Here is a 25659-nt window from a genome sequence, read left to right as displayed (position 1 = left end):
GAGGCTACATACGTAGTAAACTAGCTCTGAGTTCTGGTCATAACACTTTTCCATTTCGAATATATTTTATGTATTTTATAGTTCGCGTTTTGCCAACTGTTGTTTGAGAGAGAGAAAAACATTATTCTTTTGCTCAGTTCCAGAAAAAAACCCCAAACCCAACTCTTCTGGTATTAAAGCAATCTTTTTTTTATTTGTTTTTATTATAGTGCCAGAACCTATTAAGACCAGTTTAAGCCAGCCCCAACCTGCCGGTACCGGTACCAGTACTTCCACCAGCACTATTACCAACAGCAGCAATGGCAAACGTGCGTCTGCCAACGGGCAGCAGCCAGCCGCGTCCCGCTACCTGCCTCGCGAGGTGCCTCCCCGCTTCCGCCAGCAAGAACAGAAGCAGCTCCTAAAGCGGGGTCAGCCACTGCCCACTGGGACTCTGAGCGGCACCAGCCCAGCCCAAGGTACTGGACAAGCAGGGGCCAGTCCTCCTCCGCAGCAAGGAGCAGGTGGACAGCATCATCCCAGTAAGACCCAAACCGGTAAGGACTGCGTCGACTGGTTCTTTGTGTAGCTCTGCCCTCCGCTGTTGGCATGGGTGTTGCAAAAACTTAAGGAATGTTAAGAATTGTCTTGAATAACAGGATTTAAAGTGAGAAGCCTGTGCTGTTGCTCTTTTTCTTCCAGAGTATATTATGTCGTTTCTTGGATCCAGTTCGAAAAGGTTTTCTTATTTATTTAGGGCTCAGACCTGTGGGGTCTTTCTCCAGTTTTTTTCTGTTTCTTTGATAGTTGTAATAGATGATCTTCAGGACATTCAGATATTTCTTTAGTGATCATTCTCACAGGAGAATTATTAATTTGAATTGTTAATTCCAAGTTTTTGACCATCATTTTGGCAATCTTAATGTGAGTTTTGCATCGTGGGGTCTTTCTCCAGTTTTTTTCTGTTTCTTTGATAGTTATAATAGATGATCTTCAGGACATTCAGATATTTCTTTAGTGATCATTCTCACAGGAGAATTATTAATTTGAATTGTTAATTCCAAGTTTTTGACCATCATTTTGGCAATCTTAATGTTCTTTAAAAAAGCGAGTTTTGCATGTGTGTGTAAATCAAAAATAGGAACTTTGCTTATGTTGTGTTGTGACACTTTTATGCCTTTATTTGCATATGCTCTCACTTGATAATTTCATACTAGCAAAATATCAAAAATAGGAACTTTGCTTATGTTGTGTCGTGACACTTTTATGCCTTTATTTCCATATGCTCTCACTCATTACTTTCACACTAGCAAAATACTTTGGGAAAAGTAGTTTGACATCTTAGGCCTTTCTACCACTTCATTCCATCCTTTGCAGATAGACACACCGACTTTCATTTGGCTGCTGGAAACAACATATTGAGGAGTAGGTCTCTCAGATACCTTTATTTCCGAAAGCTGCTGCTGAAAAAATAAGCAGCTCTCCTCTTAATTGCCTTTCTATGCTAAAGATCATGTAACTTTTATTTTTACAGCGGAGATGAGCTTAGTCAGTAATTGGTATAAATATCCTTTTTCATTGCTGCTGTGGTTGGGTAAAGCAGGGAGTGTTCTAAGGTACAGTTATCTATGGCTTAGAGAAACTTATCTGGACTAAGTCACAAGGGGGGATTTGATATCTTGAATATTTGTAATTTCTGTATGATCTCAAGTGCTGCTCATTATCACTCGTACTGTCAGACATCACAGCTGAATCTGAACCGTCTGCAGTTTTTCCCTTTGGGCATTAGTGAATCTTTCACTATTTTTGCTGTACTTGCTGCTGTGATAGTGAACTCCAGCAGAGAACATTATTTGCTGTTGTCCTTAGAAGTTTTAGTTAGATAAGAAAATCATCTCTCTCAGAAATTATCGCTTTTATGGCTATCAAGTTGCATTTGAAAATATTACTCAGCTACTCCCCAGAAACACAAATCTAAAAAGGCAAAATAAAACAATTGCTTATTTACTTAAAATGTTTGGTTTTTTTTTTTCTTTAGGGAGGGGAGGAGGTTCTGCCTCTGTATTCTTGAGTATTTGGCTTTGGTGAGGTGGAAAGTAATGAGCTCCCAGTTAGAGTGGCATTCTCAGCTTTGCAGTTCAGCAGGGATGGAGGCCGCCATTTATGGCTTCTTTTTGTTTTTGTGGTGTTTGTTAATTGTCAGATTAATGTTCTGTGTTAGATATATTTTTTTATATAAACAGATTAATGTTCTGTGTTAGATATATTTTTATATATAAATGTGTATAAATATATATAGAGAGAGGTATTTTTTATTTTCAGAAATCTATTAATTATTTATATGGCAGAGACAGATTGAACAACCCAAGTGGCTCAGGCTGGCTGAGGGTCAGTATCAGATTTCTCCCAAGCATCATTATAGACGTATCTGAAACATATTTGTTTAGTCTTTCAGAAACATACTGTAAATCATGAAACAAAGTCCACTGTAAATCATAACATAATCCATAAAAGAACTCAGCTTGTAAGAGCAGAGTACGAGCTGTCTGACTTTGATCTTGCCAGATGCATTTGTACCTTGAGGGTTCAGACTTCTTTTCCTGATTCTTATTTTAACTTGCTGCATAAAATAAGCACTTGTTTCTGTAGTTTGTCAGCCTGGCAACTATCAGCAGATGTTTTATGCTGTTGAATTAGTTTGCTTTTTTACTGTCACTGCTGGGAAAGTTCAGAATACAGTAAAAGCTAGTACAGATGGGAGGAGGGGTGCAGCGGCTTTTCTGCTCCATATTATATTCCATATTGCACAAAAGAAGTTAACCCATAACAAATTCTTAGCAAAAGTATTACTTGAAAGCAATTAGTGCACAGAGTCACAATTGTCAGGTTGTTGTTTAGGTAAAGTCAAAAAAAAAAGCTTTTGAAGGCACCTGAAAATCTGTGCACAGTTCTTGGGGCAGGGAAGAGAATCTTAGACAAGGTAAATAAATCCTTGGCTACTTTTTTGTCTGCTGACAGCAGGAGGTTGTGTTTTGAGACTTAAATGGTTGCATTTAAGAAATGCATAGAAAGAACATGCTGAGTATTAGAGCTCAGTTAGGTCTCTTTCCAGCAGGTGGAGCATCAGTTCATTTCCTAACTACAAACAGTTACAGGAGAAAAAAAAAAATAATTCTGTCTAGCTCATTTTCTAAGCAGGACAGCTGTGTGCCTGGCTGCTCTGTGAGGCCAAGGGGGGACAGAGCATATCTCACCCCTGAGAGGTCATTGTAGCCAAGAAATAGGTGTGTTGATGGTCTTACTTGTTCTCTCATCCTGGCTTTGTCTTTACCTTGATGAGAATAAAGAGCAAAGAAGTAAGAAGAGTATTCAAGGAAGGCCAAAGCCTTTTCATCTTGGCTGTTAGGATTTGAGTAACTGTTAGCCTTGTTGGGATTCAATATCCTGAAAACTCCGGCACATAACTTATGAAATTTCCATGGAATTTAGTTCAAACTAGGTCATATTTTTGTGAATTTGAAAATAAACAATTTAAAAAAAAGAGGATCCTGACCGAGCAATGCATTGTCAGAAGGAAACTTTTTGCTTTCCTCCTTTTATCATCAGCAGGAACTGTACTCCTTTAAATGTCTGTTTCTGTTTCACTGGGTATTTAATATACTAGAATCTTTGCAAATAAAAGTTATCTGGGGAAGTGAAGGAACGAAATAATCAGAGGTGTTCAGCAGAGAATTGTATGTACCTGATCCACGTTAAACAGGGATTTTATCTGTCTGAACAGCACTTGCATTGACCATTTCATGGACATTATTAGGTGTCTTCAAAGTCTAGAGGCAGCCAGTGACACACCAGTGCTTGGGGCTCTGTCCCTCTCTGGTGAGCTGTTCCCCAGCCAGAGCTTGTCAGATCTGTGCTGGCTTCTGCCCAAGCCAATCTCCATACGTGGCTTCTTTAGACTCACAAAGAACAATAGTAACCTTCTTTTGATGGATGACCTGGTATTAATCAAGGAGCCGGGATCATCGTAAACGAGCATCTTGTATCCAGAAGATGCCTAATGTAAATTCATGTCTCTAGCTTTTCTTTTTATAGGTTCATATTCCTTCATCGTTAACTTGAAATTATGCAACCACGTTCCTTCCAAGCCCTATTTATAACTACCTGGATACAAGGAAGGCTGTTAGAGAGGCATTGCCAGCCTCTTCAGGGTAAAAATCACACTGTTTTATATCTTTATTCTCTTATCAGCAGTCTGTGTTATCTACTGCCTTGGCCTCTCCAAAACACTTCTCAAAACTCTTAACTGCAATGTCATGAATTGAAAAGGCTGTTCTGCCAGTGTAAGGGAAGTGGGAATTAATGACCACTAATATATTCTTTGTCAGGTTTATCATCTGGAAATATCAGTGAAGTGGATGAGAGCAGTGATTTTTTGTTTCTCTCTTGAAGTAATCTATAAAACATTAACTAGACAAACTGTTAAGAGAAGAAATGAAAACATTTCAAATTGCTTAGAATATTTTAGAAATCCTGTCCCCTGAAAACAGTCTCTTATTCATTGTTAACTGTTATGAAACTATCTTCCCTAGTACTGAATAGCGGTTTCTGTAAAGCAGTTACTTGTCTGGAACTTGTCTCTTGAGCTACAGAGCTTGTTCTTGACGTGGCCCCTCTCTAATCCTTTGCAGGATTACACTGAAGGAAAGCTGTCCTTGTAATTTATGAGCAGTATTCTAACATCTAGTCTTGTTTGTTATTTTTACTTAAAAGATGGAGCTTTTTATGTTTTCCCTCCCCACTTTGTCGACTAACTCCGATAAATGTGGTGAATAGTTAACTCCCTCATTAAAGTGTGAGGCATTAAGGGAATGATCCTTTTGCCATGTGATCTAAAAGAGTCAGGGTAATTTCTGCAAACTACCAGGGGAGATTAAAAATAACAAGTAATATATCCTTCTTTGTTTCTTTACAAATTATGAAGTTTGTATAGGAGTCTCCAGGCAACCGCTGTGTGTTTGATGATTATAAGAACAAAGATCAAAAGAAGTAATCAGGTTTTTTTGAAGATGCCTTTCACTTTTCTGCAATTCAGCAACACGAAACCAACATCCATCAACTCCAAAGAAATGTACCATGTCCTGCAGGAGTCACGAGGAAACTTCTGCACATCTTTTGTATTGGCGAGCAGAGTATTTTGTGGAACGGATCCGTAACATATGTTTCCAAAGTCTAAAAAAAAAATAAAAGCAAGTAATTCATGCAGCAGTCAAAATGGGAGAAGACACCAGTGTTGTGGAAACTGAAGTGTTACGCTTTTAATTTGTTTTATCTGTTGTTTTCTGGGAAGTGAGAATTTGACAGCAGTTACAGGGATTTATTTTCCTAGTGTGGGCTGATGCCAGATTCTGTGCTGAACTTTTCTTTTCTATGAAGCTGGAAGCTTTATTTAATATTTCGAGGTTTCTTTAGTTGCAGTTTGCATATTCACGCTTGTGGCATGGTATGGGCATGTTGGAGTAAGTGTTGTGGGCAGTTGGAAGTTGCTGAGTGCCATTGTGTGGCAGGTTAACTCTCCTTATAAATCTGTTTGTATTAACTTTGTTTCCTGTTAACATTGTGACAACGCTCGTTTCAACCATCCAGTCCTTTAACTGAGAGTTACTATAGAATTCCTTCTGATGATGCAATTTTATATGGTTGTAAAGTAAAATCCGGAGAAAAGTTTTAGGAAGAGATAATATTTTTTCTAAAACTAGTCAATATAGTTGGAAAACACAGATAAGCTTTGACAGACAGTTGTTCCACGAGACCTAGCAAAGTAGTAGTGACCTTCATGCAGGTTTGAACAATTGCCCAGTTTAGCTTATTGTACTTAAGGATGACTGTAGGAAAGGCATATATAACCGAAAGTAGTTCTGTAGCATGTGAATAAAGTCTCATTTCAAAAGTTTGAAGTAAGGTTTAGCTGGATTTCCTGGAGGCATGGCCAACAGGCCCATTTTTGACAAAGCGCATGTGAAAACTGCCTTTATGGAAATGATTTGCCAAACTTCATCTTTTTGGGCCCATATTCTGTAATTCCACGAGGCAGAATATCGTTGCTGGCAAAACATTACTATGATTTTGCTTTTAGTTGGAAAGTTACAGAATTCAAACCAGAAACTTTTAGAAATTGATTTATTCTGGATCTTCCATAAGCAGTGTTTTCCATATGTAGTAGTTAAACCACTAAATGCTATACAGTAGAAATGAAGGATTAGATAGTATATTTATTCACTTCATTTGCACATTGTCTATAATTTCACACTTTCGGTAGCAAATACACTTTTAAAAAGTGTGCTACATAATACTAGGAAGGTGTTAATTTTTGTATCGTGGATGTTGATCTTGAATGAAGGAACTAGCATGGTGAAGTTTCTTTGTAAAGACAAGAATTGGCTATCTCTATTATTTTGTAGAAGATGACTGTATATAGCAAACACATAATGCTTATCTGCAAAAACCCTCCTAACAGTTTTCAATTCTTAACATCACTTGACCAGGTGGTGTCCGCTGTTTGCAGAACAGTTCTCTGTACAGCTCATCACTTGTACACAACAGTTCTCCAACGTGGCTATGGAAGGTTTTCCTACTAGTGGGATCAAATTTTGCCAATAGTCTCATCAAATTAGTGTTGTAAAGGGATGTTCAGGTACCACCAGGTGTTGCATGAGCGTTACCAAAGGTCGCTAGTGACAGGTATATGTTTAGACAAAAGGAAATTAAAAAAACCCAACATTGTAGAAGGATGAAAATGTCGCAGTTAAAATGGAGATGGGATCTAGCCACTAGGTACTGTCTGGGTCTACTCCTGAGGGATGAACATCTTCTGAAACGCAGTAATGGGAAAGCCTTTGAGAAGCTCTCAGCCACTAAAGGGTTTTGTCTCCCATGTAAATTTTAAAAAATTCCATATAATGCTTGGAATATAGATGGAGAAGTAGCAACCGCTGTGTAGCACAAATACGGGCATTATGAATGAGAAATGATGGTAAAAACTCATCAGTAAACTAATCTTTGGAATGAATTTTTCTGTATTGTGTATGTTATCTGACATCAGGCAGCAGAGCGTGAAAAATAAATCTGCTGCTTCAAATCTATTTGACAGTGATTAGAATTTTTCACCGGGAGAAGGAAAAATAGGAAACTGTAAAAGGATAACTAACTGAGATGCCCGTGTAGTTTTGCTGCCTCACTTCCAAAGAGTGGGGCTCTGCAAAAACGTCGTGACTCAAAAGGCCACTGCTTTTGCTCTGGAATCAGTAGATCTGGGTCCTGCCTGTGGCTTCACTGCAGAGGGCTTTGCTCTAGTGAGAGCCAGGTACGTGATCTGCCCGGGTGTCAGGGGAAACACGCTCAGGAGACAAAGAGTCTGGCAAGTTGTTAAAATGTGCAGATGGCAGTTTCCTGACAAAGCGTGTGAAGAGACCAAGCAGCAGGATCTGTCTCTGACGGTGGAGAACTAAAAGGCAGAAAGCAACTAGCTAAGGTCAAATGACCAGAAAATAAGAATTGGGTTCTTGGGAAGAGCAGAAGAGGAGTAACATCATGTGAAAATTACCAGAAAGCTGAATTTATAAAGCTCAGGTAAAATACTACAAGAAATAAGTAAAGAACAAGGAAGTTTCTTGGTATTAGAGAAAATCCCAAAGAACAAAAGGAGAACACTTTTGGAAATCCATCACTAGTAAAGGAACTGGCCTGATGTTCAAGAGGGAGAACCATTGATAGATGGCATCAGGAATACTTTAAATGCCTTTTCCCTTCATTTGTTAAACTAGCGATTGACTTGGAACTAAGGCTGCAGTGAGTTTTAGAGTACTCTTCCCTGGGGTTCTGCGCTGCCTTCCTCCGTGCTCCTCGCTGGAAAATGTGTCCCCTTGGTTTGGTGCCCTTTATAAGCACCTGCCTCCCTAAATTGAAGTTGATTGCAGGAAATTTATGTTTATTAATAAGAGAAATACAAGGAACATGGGCACTTACGTTCTCTTCTAGTTTTGACATACCATTTTAACTAATGGAAATTTCAATCGTGTGTAGCTGGTATTAAAGGAACATAATAAACCACAACAATATCTTCACTTTAAAGATATTGCAAAATTGACTCTCATGCTTAGTTTGAGGTTGCATTTGAAATAGCTTTCTGAACGGAAACATACCCAGACAGATTTGATTTTTTCATTCATTGTGAGGTTAAACCCATGCAGTATTCAGAGGCTACTGCAAAGAAACGGAGAATAAATGTCTTCAGAAGGAAACCGACTATTTTGGGGAGTACTTTAGTGGAGCGGTTCTCGAGCCAAGAATAGCAGCAGCGATTGTGCTCTGGTCGCAAAGTGGCAGCAATTCTGAGAACGCAGCCAGACCTTTAAAGGGACATCAGTTGTGTGTGAGCCAGGGCAGAAGGGTGAAACTGTTCAAATCAACACACCTGACAAGAATTGAAACAGCAAATTTAAAACCTGCTCATTTATTGTGTAATTAATATGTATTTGGGGCAGACAGGGGGAGGAGGAAGAGTAAGGAGGTGAGAAGGAGATATAATTGTAAAGGGGTGTATTAGACACACTGGAAGTTTGTGTGTAAATTATCCTTGGAGATTTGTTTATATGAAGAAAGGTTCATGAATTTGTGACAATATTTAGGTGCTGTGAAGCTGTCCCCTGTTCTGTTCACTCTGTGTGTTGATGTGTCTTAAATAGCCCTGCAAGATGGTTGGTCCCTTTTGTAGGAGGCAGAACCTCCCTGATCCACGCTGGGTTCTCTGGAGCACTCGTTCTCTGTGCTGGTAAACACCAGCGCCTTTGATGAATGCGCTCTCGTGTTTGCCACGGAGATCTTTGTTAGATAGAGGCAGGGAAGTCATTAAGGGCTTGGCAGCGCCCCAGTATACAGCTGGGACTGGGGGCTGCTGCTGGCCCCATGGCGGGAGCTGTTGGTGGGGCAGGAAGGAGCTGGGGCAGGAGCTGTTGGTGGGGCAGGCAGGAGCTGGGGCAGGAGCTGTTGGTGGGGCAGGGAGGAGGAGGAAGGAGCTGGGGCAGGTAGGAGCTGCAGGCAGGAGCTGGGGCAGGCAGGAGCGGTGGCTGGAGGAGGCAGGAGGAGGCAGGAGCTGCTGCCCGGGCAGGCGGTCGGCATCGCCCGCCTCTCGTCTTGGCTGACTTTCAAAAGCAGCCCGGGTGCTAATTGTAGCTGGGTCCTGAAGTGAAAATGTTTTGTGACAGTTGAAAGAATTTAAAGAGGAAGGAAGATCCGGTTTAGTGTCAGCTGCAATTAGATAATCAAAGCTTAAAAATCCCCCTGTGTCGATACCTTCACCTCGAGTCGCGGCGCCAGGGGAAGGGGGGAGGAGGAGGGCTGTGTTTCCATCGCCGGCACCGCCGAGGCCCGGCCGAGCTCGCAGGTCGTCTGGGCGCACGCTTGCGGCGAGAGATTTTCTTGGCAGCTCTACAGGATGAGGCTCACGCTGTACCCAGCCGACATATTGAAGCCGAGAGCCCCGGCGAGCGTAGATGCAGGAGCAGAAACAGCTCTGCACACAATGTAGCGTCTCCTAGGATGGTTGGGCGGCTCCTTTCTTCAGGTATTTTATTACCCGTCAGCCCTTTTTTTTTTTTTTAAGAGCCAAAAAGGCAAAAAAAAAGAAAAAGAAAAAGAGAGAGAAACCCTAACCCTGAGAAAATAGCATCTGCGCCTGTTAAATCAATTTATTACATAACATTTCAGCAGCGCCGCGTCCTCGGCTTTTGGCTGCGTTTCAGATTTGATAAAATGGCGTCTTCGCAGGGAGCTGCTTTTGCTAAAGATATGTTGCACCGAGCAGAAAAAAAAATGCGATTATTCAGTGTTTGCTGCTGCTGCTGCTTTTGTTTTGGAGAGGTGGCGTTTAGTGGAATCTCTACTAATAATGAAAAGCGGTGTTTGTTTTTGCTTGTTTTCTTAATGCGTTATAAAAGCTTTCAGCATCAGGGGAAAAGAACTACATTTTAATGTCGTAGTGCAGCAAATTACAACAGGAGAACAGGCTTTCCCACTTGTGTACTTAACTATGGGTTAGTTTTAAAATAAATAAAGCTGCTTTATTCAATGCTTCCATCCCTTTTCTGTGGTTGCACATTACGTACGCTATTCAAGATTTCAGCTCCCTGACATCTGTGAGACTTGTTGTAAGTCAGCTTCGTAGATGACAGTTTTCAAATTTATCCTCGGCTTTAGACAGGGTAAACACAGAGCTGGATGTAGAGGAAACCTGAAATATTAGCACCATATAGTTCCCAGATTTTCTACTTTATTATATTTCATTCTTCAGAATAGAATCTTATGTCATCTTTTTCTTTTATGAAATTAGGCTACATTTGATCTAGCACTTACAATGTTTCTGGCAATTCCTATTGAATTCGGATTTAGAAAAAATCATGTATAGTCTTTTAAAGATCTGTTCATGTTGAATTGAAAATTGTTTCTTTTGGTGGGGGGGGCAAGAAAGCAATTTGTAATTTTTCCTGACTTCCTACTCAGAATCACTAACCTTTGTGTGACAGGTAAAATCCCCAGTGGGGCTGTCACTGCCCTTTGGGATTTTTCTCTTCAGTGTGTTAAAGCAAAGAACATCGTCATCTGTAACCTGTCCTTTGGGCAGGGCAGGACGAGCCAATGAATCTGGTGGTTGTGGTTGTTGTTGTTGTTGTTCTGCCGACTAACATGAACTGAAAAATAAAGCTAGAAACGAGGGAGTCACGGTTAGATCTGATTGAAAATTGGATGAGCAAAACTTGTTAATAATGTGGTTCTCATTAAAAGTTTATCCCAAGTTTGCTATTTCGCACCCTCTCCAGGCTTCGGTTCCTAAGTCAGTTGAATGTTGTGTTATAGTTCAGGATGTGTTATGAAGATACAGTTACTTTTAACGCAAGTAAAAATGAAAAGAAATACTACTGCAGATAAAATTTTCAGAGGAGGATTGAGATTTTGGGTAAACTGCTTGTGCAGACAAAGTATTTTGCTTTTCTAAGGCATGCATGCAACAGCTTCTCCCATTTCACTCTACTCGTACCTTAGATTTGTAATCTGTGTAAACATTAAACTGATTTTTGCAACTAATTAATCATATTCATTATCAAACACAACCAAAAATGTTTTCTATTTTTAATAAGTACTAAATTAAAGTGGGGAAAGTATGTTGGGTAGAGTAAGAACAACACTAGCAAGCTCTTCCCATCCCATTATGGATATTATTTAAAAACCAAACCAAACCCTCATGTTTCTTGGTAACGCAGATTGAAGCGATGCATTTTTGAGTTAACATCTATGATGGGAATTTGACAGAAGTTATGTTTAAAACAAATCTGAGCTGTTATTCTTGGCCTAATTCCTGAAGAAACATTGTGAATAAAGGAATCATATTTTATATAAGATGCCCCATTAAGATTTTCAAACACAAGGTATTAATTTAAAAATGACTTTCACTTTGCAGTGTCCCAGCCCTAGGATTTGGTAACACAAAATACCTGGGGGGTCCTGTTCCTGGTGATTTGTTCAAAATCTTTGCTCAGTTCACAGAGGAAGGACAGAAATGCCTCTGGTGGGCTGCAGTGCCTTTATTTCTGATTTTTGCCTAAAGAAAGAAGAACTGATTCTTGAATTTTTAAAATTGGTTTCCCATTTCAATCTGTAAAAATAAAAGAAAGTATTCAAAATTTCTATGAAGAGTTGGTTTCCTAGAAAGTTGGAGGAAATCTATGTGTTCAAAAAAAACCCTCAAACTAACAAAAAATTCTTTAGATTTAATCATATAAAATATTTTGCTTTCATCATTTCTCTCAAATGTTTAAAGTCCTTATGGATTAATTAGGATTGGAGGAAATCTATGTGTTCAAAAAAAACCCCTCAAACTAACAAAAAAATCTCTAGGTTTAATCATATAAAATATTTTGCTTTAATAATTTCTCTCAAATGTTTAAAGACCTTATGGATTAATTAGGAGTGTGTTACTAGTTATTTAATTTATAGGAATGAACTCCTTTTGAAAATGGAAAAATATATTTTGATTATTTGCTTCTAAAGACAATAATGTGAAAAGTCCTCTCTTTGGGATCACTTCTGTGCTCAAACTCTGTTACGTTTGTCCAGCAGCAAAGTCATAGTTTTTGCAGTTTTCTGTTTGTTATGAAATTTTTTTTCATTCTCTTTATTTCATCTGTCCCGTTTCTTACAAGTTTCATAGCAGCAGCCTTTGGTGGTAGAACCAATTGTTCCAGTAACTATTTGCACACTATGAAAAAGTTCTTGCCCATCTTTCTGTCTCCTAAAGTTCTCTCAGACTTGAGCATTGCTTTAACCATCATCTTTGGGGGAGAGGAGAAAGAAATAGAAATTATTAAACAAGCAGTTGCCTTTTTTTTCATCTTGTCAGGTCCTAGTGCCGTTTTTTATGAGTATTGAGACGTCTTGCCCTGTAGTCTTGATCCTTCTTCACAAAGCTTCTGCTCTCACTTGCCTTAGGCAGCACCACCGTTCTCCCAGGCACTTGCATACGTAGCTTAGGTTTTGGCTTTGACAAGACCTTTTTATTGGAACAATGTATTTCAAGCCACTTTTAAATCTTTCTGTCGTGTCTGAAATGTGGCACTGAATCTCACCACCCACAGTGTTGAAAAAAATCTCGTGTAACTCCTCTTATCTGATTCCTTGGTTGCCTCAACTTCTTATCTTCTGGCCTGGACTGCTGCTGCTTTTTGCCTTTGTTCATTCCTACCCTGCTAAGAATGCTGCTTGCCTCATTTTTCTGACCTTGTTGACCCTTTTAAACTCATTTCACAGGCGTCCTTTCCCCTTCCATGTCTTATCTGGGATTCTGATCTTTATTTAACACCTGTGTAGCAAACCTAGATTATCAGGTAAATTTTCAACCTTCTTCCTTAGCTCTGTAATGTATCCGGTCAGCTTTATCTGGGAATAACATGATGCTTTCCTCCTTTCTAGCCATTGCATGTAGGGGAGAGAATCCAGGTAAATCCAAGTGGCTCTTAGCACATTCTCTTTTGGATTTGTCATACACAATGACCATTATTTAGCTCTTTCTGTGAAATGCCTGGCTTTTCCTGGCGTCATGAGAAGACAGGGATGAGCTAAGACCATTTTCTCTTCCTTTCTCTAGTGTTTGTACTCTTGCTTCAGTTGGTTTGTTTAAAAAAAAAGGGGGGGGGACAGACTGGGAGGAAAGATGTCCTGGTTTTAGTGTGTTCTTTCTTCATTTTGAGAAATCTTCAGGAGGCAACCAAGTAATCAGCCTCCTTTCTTGAAAAGCTACAGGTGAAATGTATGAATAAAATGACTTTGTTTTTTTTATTCTTGGAACAATTCTTCTTTGCAGTATTAGAACCCCTCTAATTGGAGGCAGTTAGAGGAGCTAATCACACCAAAATATTTGTGATTTAAATAAATGCATATGGGACAGCCACTGTTAACAGCTTATCTGGGAGGTTTGTTGCATCCATCTTCCCCACAAAATATTCTTCCTATTCAAACCATAAAAAAAAATAAAGTCAGGCTTCTGCAGATTTACAGCAAGTAAAAATAACAGACATCCAAAATTTCTAACTTATGTATATGCACTTTTCTCCCTTATTTTGAAAAGCAGTTAAAAGGAACTGTTCTGCAGATGGTCTCCAGTACATATTCCTAGGATCAGATTGAATTACTTGCTATAAAATTCCCATCAAAAGAAACTAAAAGGAGTGATCTGTCCTAGAAGTTTTGTAGAGAGCAATCAAGGTAGAAAGTAAATGCAAAAACTTTACCTAAGCATGAGTTCTTAGCATGAGAAGAGTTGTGTCTTCCAGCTTTACCTTGTACCCTAGCAAGCAATTAGATGCTCAGGAGCTTTTGTTTAATTTTTTGGATTAATGTCTATGGTTGAGGGTGTGGGAGGTGCTCTGAAGAGTCTGTCTTCTGAGTACCTGTATGTTGTAACATTGATTTTCGTTGGTTTTGGGGGGGAAATCAGGCCGTATGTGCAAGTACAAAAGAATGTTTAAACCACCTGTAAGCCCTTTAAGAGATAAATTTATTGACAAAACTGTCTGTTATTTAGAAATGCCCAAATTCTCTGTAAGTGGTATTTAAATGTACAATTGACTCTGAGCAGTGTAGGTGACTGTCCGTATTTGTTCCTTTATTTACAGGAAGGGTTGAAAACCTAAATGCAGTATGAATTTAGTGTGTTGAGTGTGGTGTGGGTGTGTATGTAATATCTAATGGCAAACAGACATTTTACATTTTTTATTGGATGCTCTTTCTTTGTGTTTCTCTGAAGAATGAGAATTGAGTCAAAATCAATGGTAAGAGTCTGCTAGATATTCTTCTGTGTTTTTTCCAAGTTTGCTTTTTAGATTTTTTCACATAGATTAGTGTAATTGCTATCCTTATTTGTTGCCTGCTGCTTATTTTTACTAGTATACTAAGGGATACAAAACACTTTTGTTGCTCTCTTCTAAAACTGAATTGTTCTATTATTTTAATGCAGAGTTTTGCCAGATTAAAAAAACCCCACCAACTAAATATGAGCATCATGCTTTATTGTAGTGAGGAAAATTACTGTATTATGTTAGAGAATGTACTCTAAATTTTAGCAGAACGCAATGTTGTTACTAGCAATGTAAAACAGTACTTAATGGAGGGCTTTTGCGGTGCTTGAACAGTGGACTCATTTTTAACCTTGTTGCATCCTTCCAGATCTCAGCCACAGTGGATTGGGAGACCATTATGAGAATTCCCACTGGGGACAGCAGCCCGCTTTCAGGAGTGAAGGCAACTGCAGCTGGGATAAAGTGATAATAGACAGGACTGACAAGGAAGCGTGGCCTTCCATTACCGGAGCCGAGACTGAGTCTGCCTCAGAATGTACTACAGACACTGACTCTGCCTCCAACTGTGGCTCAGAGAACAGTAGCATGGCTACAGGGAGTGCCCAAGGCAACTTCACTGGACATACAAAGAAAACTAATGGCAATAATGGCGCCAACGGAGCACTCGTCCAAAGCACTTCTAACCAGAGTGCCCTTGGAGCTGGTGGAGCAAACGGTAACGGCAACTCGGCCAGAGTGTGGGGGGTGGCTGCGGGCTCCAGCTCTGGCCTAGCCCACTGCTCTGCCAGCGGTGGGGATGGAAAGATGGACAACATGATGGGAGATGGTAGAAGTCAGAACTGCTGGGGTGCTTCCAACTCGAATGCTGGCATTAATCTTAACCTTAACCCTAATGCCAATCCAGCTGCCTGGCCTGTACTTGGACATGAAGGAACTGTGGGAGCAGGCAACCCTTCCAGTATTTGCAGTCCGGTCAGTGCCATAGGTCAGAACATGGGCAACCAGAATGGGAACCCAACAGGCACCTTAGGTGCTTGGGGAAACTTGCTGCCGCAAGAGAGCACAGAACCACAAACGTCCACTTCTCAGAATGTGTCTTTCAGCGTACAACCTCAGAACCTTAACACTGATGGACCAAATAACACTAACCCCATGAACTCTTCACCAAACCCTATCAATGCAATGCAGACAAATGGACTGCCGAACTGGGGGATGGCTGTTGGTATGGGGGCCATCATCCCGCCCCACCTGCAAGGCCTTCCTGGTGCTAACGGAACATCGGTTTCTCAAGTCAGCGGGGGCAGTGGTGAAGGAATGGGCAGTTCAGTGTGGGGGATGTCCCCAGGTAATCCTGCCACAGGAAACAGCAATTCTGGGTTCAGTCAGGGGAATGGAGACACTGTGAACTCAGCATTAAGTGCTAAACAAAATGGATCCAGCAGTGCTGTGCAAAAGGAAGGAAACGGAGCGAGCGCGTGGGATTCGGGGCCTCCCTCTGGTCCTGGGGTACTGGCGTGGGGCAGGGGCGGTGGCACCGGCGGCGTTGGTGGTATGCATTCTGGAGCTTGGGGCCACCCCAACCGCAACACCAGTAACGGTGTGAACGGTGAATGGGGCAAGTCCCCAAACCAGCATTCCAATAGCGACATCAATGGGAAAGGATCAACAGGGTGGGAGAGCTCTAGCGTTACCAGTCCGAACCCTGCCATGCAGCCGGGCAACGAACAAATGAACTCTTGGGCCAAAGCTGCAGCGTCCGGCACCACAGCCAGCGAAGGGAGTAACGACAGCGGTGGCAGCCAAAACGAAGGCAGTACCGGGAGGGAGGGGGCTGGAGAGGGCAGGAGGAGAGACAAAGGGATGATAGACCAAGGGCAAGTTCAGTTGCCAAGAAATGACCTTGACCCCAGGGTCCTGTCCAATACGGGGTGGGGACAGACCCCTGTAAAGCAAAACACTGCCTGGGAATTTGAAGAGTCCCCAAGGTCCGAACGAAAGAATGACAATGGAACAGAGGCCTGGGGTTGTGCAGCTACTCAATCTTCAAACTCAGGGGGGAAGAACGATGGGTCCATCATGAACAGTACAAATACCTCTTCAGTATCTGGGTGGGTCAACTCTCCACCGGCAGCTGTTCCAACAAATACAGGTTGGGGAGACAATAGCAACAAAGCACCAAATGGCCCAGGGGGGTGGGGAGAGTCAGCAAGCTCTACTACTGTTACTAATGCTGCTGCTGCCAAAAGCGGCCACGCTTGGAGTGGGACCGCAAATCAGGAGGACAAATCACCTACCTGGGGTGAACCTCAGAAACCCAAATCTCAAAACTGGGGAGATGGACAGAAATCAAATCCAAGCTGGACTTCAGGAGGTGGAGATTGGACAGATTCATCATCTGTTCCTGGACACTTGGGTGATGGGAAGAAGAATGGATCTGGATGGGATTCTGACAATAGATCAGGGTCCGGTTGGAACGATTCCACGAGGTCTGGGACCAGTGGTTGGGGAAATGGCACAAACAGCAAGGCTAATACAGGTACAAGTTGGGGGGAATCTTTAAAGCCAAACCCCCAGCAAAATTGGGCTAATAAACCCCAGGACAACAATGTGAGTAACTGGGGAGGAGCTGCTTCTGTAAAACAGACGGGGTCAGGGTGGGTTGGTGGGCCAGTGCCAGCCAAACAAAAAGAGAACTGTGAGGCAACTGGCTGGGAAGAGCCATCTCCCCCGTCCATTCGCCGCAAGATGGAAATCGATGATGGTACCTCAGCTTGGGGCGACCCAAATTACAACAACAACAAGACTGTAAACATGTGGGATAGAAATAATCCTATCATTCAGAGCAGTACCACAACCAATACCACCACCACTAGCACCATTATCAACACGAATATGGTTGAACCTCAGCCATCGCACCAGTCAAGTGCCCAGCCGAACCGGTCCCCGCTGCTTGGTCCAGGTATGAAAATAGTTTTCTAAGACAAATTTATACCGGTACTGATTACTGAATGCTGTCTGGCCTGACCAGTGTGTAGTTAAAGACAGAAGCCCTGTATTTATGTCATAGAATAAGTTTATTCATTTACTCTGAAGCAGCGTTAACTTTTTGTCTTGAGGACAGAACCCATGGAACCTGGCATGAACTTCCATAGTCCAACTGAACGTAAGAAGGGTTTGAAACAACACCTGGGCAATAAGTGTGCAGATTGTTGATTGGTATTTCTTTTGTTAGCTCTTCCACAGTTTAATTAACTTCTAATTCAACCATTTGGAGAGTTTGGAGAGGTTTTGCTAACCCTTTTTCCCCCTCTTACTTCGTCTTCTGTTACCATTGCTCAGGCTTTGCTCTTGTTTAGACATTGTACATCTGTTTCTTTTCTGGAAACCGTATCTCTTGGCAACAGATGTTTTTTTAAGGGTTGCATGAAGCTCGGCTGTTGCTGTTTCTCTGTCTTCTGGTTGTTGTCTTTTACAAAGAAATGGTTCTTTCTCCTCCGTACTTCAGGTCTGCAGCACGGGGACTATCCTGGCCTTTTATGGGATTCTCATAAAGCTGGATTGGTTAAAGATGTTAATATTCAGAGTGGCTGGGAAAAGTTATTTTAACTTCAGCTGTGTTCCAAAGACAAGGTTTTAGGCATCTAGGAATTTTTCAAATCAAAGCTGAGGTACTGTTTTAGACAAGCAGCAAGGAATAAAAATCGGGGAAAAATGAGAAAAATGCTTAGAGGGGAGGTATTTAAACAAAACTTACCAGCAGCCCTGCTCTGTATTGTGACCAGAGACTTCCCAAAATAAATCTAATCTTGCAGTGCTCTTTGAATTTCTTCTTCTGATTTTTCTCTCCAAGTTTTTGTTTCGTCTTGGCCATGACTAAATATTGACATTTTAACCATGTTTTTCTCCAAGTGGGGTTTGTTCTACTTCTCCTATTTCCATCGTTTTTCTCTTTGACGTTGTGAAATAATTCAAACTTACTGTAACATCTGTGTAAAAATAGTCTCTTGTTCCCTACTCTGGTCTAATATTTTAACAGTTGAGAGTATTTATTTTAATAAAATAGCACGTGCTTCAGAAGGAGAAATCTTTAAATAGGTTTGTACTTGATCAGTCCAACGTGTTTACCTTAAACTTACTTCATGTTTAAAACTTTATCCATGAACCTGACAACTCAAATTTCTGAATTGTAGTGGAGATAGCATGGAAGTGGTTTTGTTTGGTTTTGGGATGGGGTTTTGGGTTGTGGGGTGGGTTTTTTTTCATTAAGCTGATTTTTGGGTGATTGCATCGGTGCTGTTCATATACAGCAGTGTATGGTTAATGCTATTCAAATAATCTAACACCTTGCAGAGGAGAAATTACTGGTTTAGTAAGTTTTTGCCTTTGAAAATGGAATTTTAAAAATGGTGTGAACCTACAGTGATTCCTCTGGAGAACAGATGGTAGCAAAGGAAGGGTTTCTTTGAAGTAAGAACAACTGCTTATTTATTTGTGACCATCCTCTCAAGCTATGGCATGACCAGGTTAAAATGACGGGATTGTGCATCTCACAAAAACATTCATTAGAAAGATTCTAAGATACTAAAGCAAAACCAACTCTCAGAATAGAAGACAGCCTGTGAGAAAGAGGATAAATTGAGTAATAGTGAAGATGATTTAAAGTCCAGTTCTGATGTTAAAATTCTGATCAATTTATGGAGGGCGTAAGTTAGGTCTTTTGTTTGTATTTTTGCAGGAGACCTGTTTTTAACATTGCCTATAGCACGTAGCGCTGTACAGCCAGATCCTCTTGGTCTTTGTGGAAATTGCACATCATTTTAACATCAACAAATCATGTCCCATCTGGGACAGCTAAAAGACGAGAAGCGGGGAATGAGCAGCTTTCCTACCACACAGACATGCCGTTTATTGTGCTCTTTATCCTTATTTTTTCCTCTTCCAATTCCCCATCCCATTGGCTCTGCATTTCCAACCTCTGCGCTAAGGGAGACAAGAATCCTGTAGCCAGGGGACTTCTGTCGTCCAACAACCGTTTTCCATGTACAATATTTCCATGCAAAACATGATTTTGTAATTAAAGGTTGTGCCATGGGGCCCAGGTTAAGTGCTCGTCTCAAATCTTCCAACGCTTGAACTAAGTAGTTACCACTGGCATTTTGTCCCCGTCACAGGTCATTACGTGCTCTGCCAGTGGGATTTATCATTCCTGGTTATTCAGGGAATATTATGAATAAGGAGCCCTGGATTCTGTTCCTTTACTAGCGGGAAGTCTGACATAGCTGCAAAATGGCACGGTCAGGCATCCTGAGAGCAAAGAAATAGATTTGAATTTTGCTGTCCAGCACTAGCTGACAGTTCTCAAAGGAGCAGGAGGAGAAAGAAATTTTTAAGTTTATAGTATATCAGTTTAGAAATGGAGGCCAAGTTACAGGCTTGTTATTCAAGTTATTCAAGTTGTCACCCATCCCCAGAAGTTCTCAAAGTTCTCTGACTTCAGAACTTCAAACTATTGATGGGAAGCAGATGTTGGTACATGCTTGATGAAAATGCATAGAGGTCCAAGGAGTTTCTTTTTCTATTGGGGGGAAAAAAAGGGATAAAGTGATAAATGTGGTCCTTCCTGGTTGTAGGAGCTTGCTCCCAAACCACCGGTGAGTTTTTTAGAAAGAGGAGCAGAAACCTAGTGGGTTTGATTTAGATTAAATTTTTATTTAAATTACTTGTGCATTATTCTTACTAGCACTTTTGCAACTTTGATACAAGGGGAATAAAAAGTGAGAAAAGGTTTTTCAGACAGGGATGATGAAAAGAGGGATCTCTGGATCCCAACCAGCACCAGATCCTTCTCCAAGTGCTGAGGAGTGGGCTCGGTGCTTTCCAGTTCCCAGTGGGTAGGTGGGGACTGGTGGGGTTCCAACCGCCCATCACCCAGCTGAGAAAAGCAACTACAAAAGAAAATGCAGGCTTCCCTATGGAGATTTTAAGTTGAAAATTAAGGTCTTCGTGGTTTGTAGAGAATAAGAAGCTTAAAAAGTCTGAACCGGGTCTAAATTCTGAAAGCTCTGAACATCTCTGTTCCTTTTATAATCCAGTGCCATTGTCTCAGTGGTGGCTTCTGTTCATTTGTAGCATGTAATTTATGAGACTCAGAGTGTGTAAATCATGAGTTTTCCTCACTTTGAGCATTCACCAGAATGGATTTGAAACCAGATCAGTTTTGAGCTCCTTTAGGATGCTCAGATAAAAACCCAAAAACCTGTTGTGGGTGCTCAGCCCTGGGGACAGCCCGGTGACACTGAGAAACCTGCCTTTGGTTTCCACACAAGGGGGGATCTCATTGCGGAAAGTCAAATAAATTAGAGCTTCCCTAATGCTGAGTGGTATAAGAAGACACAGAACTCCACTGTGTGAACTGGAAACCTCTCAGAAAACTGCGGAAAGTCAAATAAATTAGAGCTTCCCTAATGCTGAGTGGTATAAGAAGGCACGGAACTCCACTGCGTGAACTGGAAACCTCTCAGAAAACAGAGAGTTGAAAGGTTAAGGGTTACAGGTGACTCTTTAAATATACATAAAAATTATTTTTTTTATATATATATTTGTATATAAAACCCCTTCCCTTTTACGCACCACCCCCTACCCCCTCCCAGTTTATTTATTTTCTATTATTAGCAGACTCACTAGTGACTATTTAGTAAACAATCTCTTTTCTACCTAATTTCTTCCTTTTTTATCTACATAAAGTCCTAATACTTTGGTTTGCCCGTATTGTAGTCGTATGCTCTGGTATTTATCACAGACCAAACAACTTCAAGGCAAACAGTTTCTGCCATCCAAATGGCTATAGGGTTATTTTGAGGGAAAACAACTGCGTCCTGCCATAGCTTAGTTAACATTTCACTTTCCCTTGAGGATTTCCTGTTGGCTGAGGCCCAATGTTAATTATGTTTTTATTTCTCTAAAACAAAGCTCTGCCAATGTGTCCGTGTTTATTACTCACTGTGATCTTTTTGTTTCTTGCAATTCTAAGAGTGTTTTAAAACTCCAGTATTAAAACCTCACTTTCTTGCCAAAGGACCCTGTAACGGAGCTTATTCTGTTGCAAAACAATGTTCTTGCAGATCTGGGTGCTTTTAAGGCACAGAGCTTTTTTTCAGGGAAGCCTATATGCATATTATTTTCATAAAGAAAACAGTAAGTTCCCTCTGAACACAATTTTTTTTAAATTTTAGGCAGGTTCAGATTTTGAGACCACTGTGAAGGTTTTTTTCTTCCAAACCTCTGTGTGAAGGAACTTAAAGGTAGCTTCTTGCTTTCATTCAACCCACTGTAACGCTGTTTGTGAGCTGCCTTTACTGGGAGGTAAATGGTAGTACTGGAGGGCATCATCCCACCTGGGTCTGTTTCAAATATGAAGCATGCCAGGTTATTTTAAAAATTGAGGAAAAGCCTTGTTTAAAAAAAGAAAGTTCTTTGGAGAACACAAAGTCAATGTCATCTTTCACCTGTAGAATGTTGCATTGTTCATTCAAAAATATAACTTCATTAACCTTTTAGGTTTGTAAAATAGAATCTTGCGGAGTCATAAAAAGGTAGCACAGAGATAATACCAAAGACAGAGGGGGAAACAGGTTTATAATTGAGAAGTACTCTGTAATTTGCATAGAGGTTAATTTTTGCACTGCACTAGTTATTTTTCCAGCAGCCATCAGGTTTTATTTACAGATTTCCTGCACTTAATTTGATCTGTTAAGATAGTTTTGAAAACTTTCAGTTGATGCATTTTGTTTGTTTCTATGTGCTTGTAAGTATTATCTTCTAGTAAAGGCCGGCTCCCTCATTATTTGTAATCCCGTATTATTTACTGCTCAGCGCATTTAAAGCACTTAACTCAAAATAACTTTGGACACATCTGTGGTCTTTAATCAATGTTGAATTTATAGCAAAGAGAAACAGAAGGACCAGCTCTTTGGAGTTTTTCTTCTACAACCTACCACACTTTGCCTCTTCGATATATGAATTGTGTTTTAAGGTTGATTTCATAAATGAAATTATTTAGTCTTCAGTATAGGTCGCATGAGCTCAGGGCAATATTAGTATTCCACACTCTCTCAAGCTGTATTTGTATTCTAGTTGGTGCTTTAGAGAATTTTTGTTTTCTTTTTCATTTGCCTGCAGTTAATCTTTTTCAGATGCCGATGTGATTAAATACATGCAGTTGGCTTACGAGGTTCCTCCTTAGTAGTGAGGCAGAAATTCAAGTAAAGCAATTCCTTCAGTAAAGTTGGCTTAAAGATCCAAGCAGAAAGCTTGAATAAATATTTTAGGTCCAACACCAAGGAAGTTTTCATGTTGAGTAGAGGTTTGTTTCTTTACATACATGTGTGAGTTTGTCTTCTGTGTATATATTCTGTATAGAATATAAATACCCAGAAATTTAAGATTAATTGATTGAGCTTAAAACACAGTACTTTTGTTTAAAATGGAAGTCAGTTTAATAAAACAGAAATTTGTGGTTGTTTCAGCTGTACATTTTAAAACACAATGAATTTTGCTGGTAGTGAAGGAGCTTTATTAAGTTACGAGTTCCTGAACCATGTAGGCTTTGTTTGGTTATGTTTTACGTCTAAAATGTTTATATACTCTTTAATCAGTATCTGAGAGAACTGCAGTTGCTTTAAGAAATAGAGCCTAAAATAAATATGTAATACAGTAACACTGGAGTGGGGGACAGATAGGAGCCCGTGTATTTGAAAGGAATTTTTTTCACTGGTAGCCAGTGTTGGAGTCACTATCAGCCGTGTCTGTTGCCTGCAGTCTCTAGTAACCAAAATTCTGTTGAAATCAGTAAGTTCTGCAGAGATGTCTAGCAAGAAGTCTGCTAGATTTGTTCAGTGTTAACACTATTGCCTACTTAATTTAATGTATTTCAGGATACTCTTAAATAAAGTTATTTTGTGGCAACTCCCTTGCCTTTTCTACCTTCTGTAGGTGTCCGTTTGTGCAGAAAACATTATGTTTATGCCTTTTGAAACCTTTCCAGAGTATTTTTACAGATAGCACAGGAGAACAAAAAAAACCGGAATAGTGCAGCTGTAAAGTAGGCATCTAGTCTTTAAATCATGAACATCTGTTAGAAACAGTAATGATAGACTTTTTTGGGTAGTAGCAAACCCAGGTTTCTTTCTTACCAGATCTGTTTCCATGTTGTGAGCTGATAGAGGTTACAGATTTGTCAGTGCAATGGTTGATGAGAGTAAAATACCTATGCTTAATATTATTAATCTCCAATGAAAAGAGGGCAGGTTCTTGAATTAGCATCCTAATGAACAGTGGAAGCTATAAGCACACTGAATTCGGCAATACTTTCTGAGATCTCGGTTGTCGTGTAATATAACGTTTTTTGTGATAATTGTAGAAAAACTGTTAATACCAGGTATGTGTAAAAACTGTTTTCTTGCCTGTTGTGTGCCTGGCTCTTTTGTATACTTTTAAAAAGTACTTTGAACTTCATCTATGATCCAAAAAAAAAAATAATTTAGGAGGGTATGGTAATTTTAAATTCCATCAAGGCTTTTGCCGTGTTGGTCAGTGTTGCTCCTTTGGACTTAGAAGCTCTATGGCTGTTCCTGGTGCATTTGACTTCAGTGCTAAAATCAGTGTCAAATGGATTTAAGCGCATTACATTCAAGCCAAGCCAGACTAAGTCAGTATCTTCATAGTAGCTCATGTTTTACCTTGAGTTAAAAACATGCTCTGAAGGAAAACAGTGACTTCTGCCTACAGTTCCTTATGTTTTGACTATAGATTCTAATTGTAGCCTTGTTTAGTTCTCTTTAAAAATCACATTTATTCTAATGTAGAGACTTGGTGATGAAGGGGTACGTAGACTAATGTAGAGACTTGGTGATGAAGGGGTACATAGAGAGCACAGTCAACCATGAGCTGTAATAAGAGCTTTAAGGAATGCACACAACAACATATATAATCTATGTTCAAAGTGGGAACAAACAAATGCTGTCTTACCCATAGGGCATGAGAAAAGAGATTTGATAATTTGTAAATGGTTCAAAGGAATTAAAATAGCTGGAAATGTGTGGGTGAAGCAAGGCTCGGCTCAGATTTGGGTCGCGGTCCCCTGGATGCTCACACCACACTGCTGCAGGTGCTCCCCTGTTTGCTCTGCTCTGAGAGGTGGCATCGGAAGGAACTGCTCCTGTGGGACCAGGACTGGTGCTCTCGGGGCAATACTCTTTCTGTCTTGACAACTTGGCAGTAGTATTCAATTAAGAAAAAGACTTTTGAGAAAAAAATCAAAGGGATTTTAAAAATATGCTTTATTAGGGTCACTGTGTCTACTTAATTATCAACAAAAGTAAGCTTTTCTCTCATCGCTTCCTCTCTCCTTCCCCTCGCTCCAGCAGGCTGGGGAGAAATGCCTACTGTCCACACAAAGACCGAAGCTTCTTGGGGAGAGCCGTCGTCCCCTTCTGCTGCAGTTGATAATGGCACTTCGGCGTGGGGGAAGCCCCCCAGCAGTGGTACAGGGTGGGGAGAGAATCCTGCCGAGGCGGCAGGGACATATGGAAGAACAAACGCTCCAGCTGCTGCCCCAGCACTGTGCAAACCAGGTACGTGTGGGGGTGTCCCTGTCGTAAAAGGTTGAGGGGAAAAAGGCAAAGTGTGTTTGCTCCTGCTGGTATTTTTAAAAGCACGTTGTCTGGGTTTCTGGGCATTTAAATCTTAATAATTTCCTTTGTAAAACCCCATTAGCTCTCTCCAAACACTGATATTCCAGGTACAAAATTAATACAAAAATATGAATGTAGTGCATTGATCCAGTAAATTTAAAGGTATTCCTTAGAGCATTTTTGTTTACTTTGATATCATATAGATAGAGATCTGTAGATGTAGAGATGCAGGAAACTATAAAACTGCAGAAGAAAGTGAAACAGTACTTATCCCTCACTGCCGAAAGGAAACCTGTATTGGGATGAAAAGCAACTGAGCTCAGTCAGGATAGGATTGATTTTGGTAACAGAAACACTTGAGATTAACTGTCATAACTTCTCTATTCTGTTAAACTGAGGGAGTGCACACCTTCTTTAGCTATTCAGACTGTTCACAGGTTCAGAACATCCTCAGCTATTCACTGTTTCACAATTCCTAACTAATGTTATTTGATAAAAATCCTCCATCTCTAAATGCTGTGATGCCTACAGGGCTTGTGTTAGACTTCTGCTTTGGCTGTTGTAGTCTTTAAGCTTCACTCCCACAA

At 40.4% G+C, this 25659-nt stretch overlaps 1 protein-coding gene across 17 annotated transcripts in view; it reads left to right on the top strand.

Annotated features, from left to right (window-relative positions):
* Positions 1-209: 209 nt before the first annotated feature.
* TNRC6C (trinucleotide repeat containing 6C) overlaps positions 210-25659 on the top strand; it is a 54382-nt gene continuing 28932 nt past the window's right edge. For 8 of the 17 annotated variants that reach the window (XM_014951823.1, XM_014951790.1, XM_014951818.1 and 5 more), the window contains exons 1-3: positions 9472-9598; positions 14749-17340; positions 24803-25012. In XM_014951823.1, coding sequence (XP_014807309.1) covers positions 9574-9598; positions 14749-17340; positions 24803-25012 — 2827 coding nt within the window. In that variant the 5' untranslated portion in view covers positions 9472-9573. Of the gene's footprint in view, positions 537-9471; positions 9599-14748; positions 17341-24802; positions 25013-25659 lie in introns of those variants that run through there. The other 9 variants (XM_014951866.1, XM_014951843.1, XM_014951836.1 and 6 more) reach the window with 3 other exon arrangements.

The sequence above is a fragment of the Calidris pugnax genome, unplaced genomic scaffold (assembly GCF_001431845.1).
Source record: "Calidris pugnax isolate Ruff unplaced genomic scaffold, ASM143184v1 scaffold9, whole genome shotgun sequence".
NCBI lineage: Eukaryota > Metazoa > Chordata > Aves > Charadriiformes > Scolopacidae > Calidris > Calidris pugnax.
This window is presented reverse-complemented; position numbering and strand designations above follow the sequence as displayed.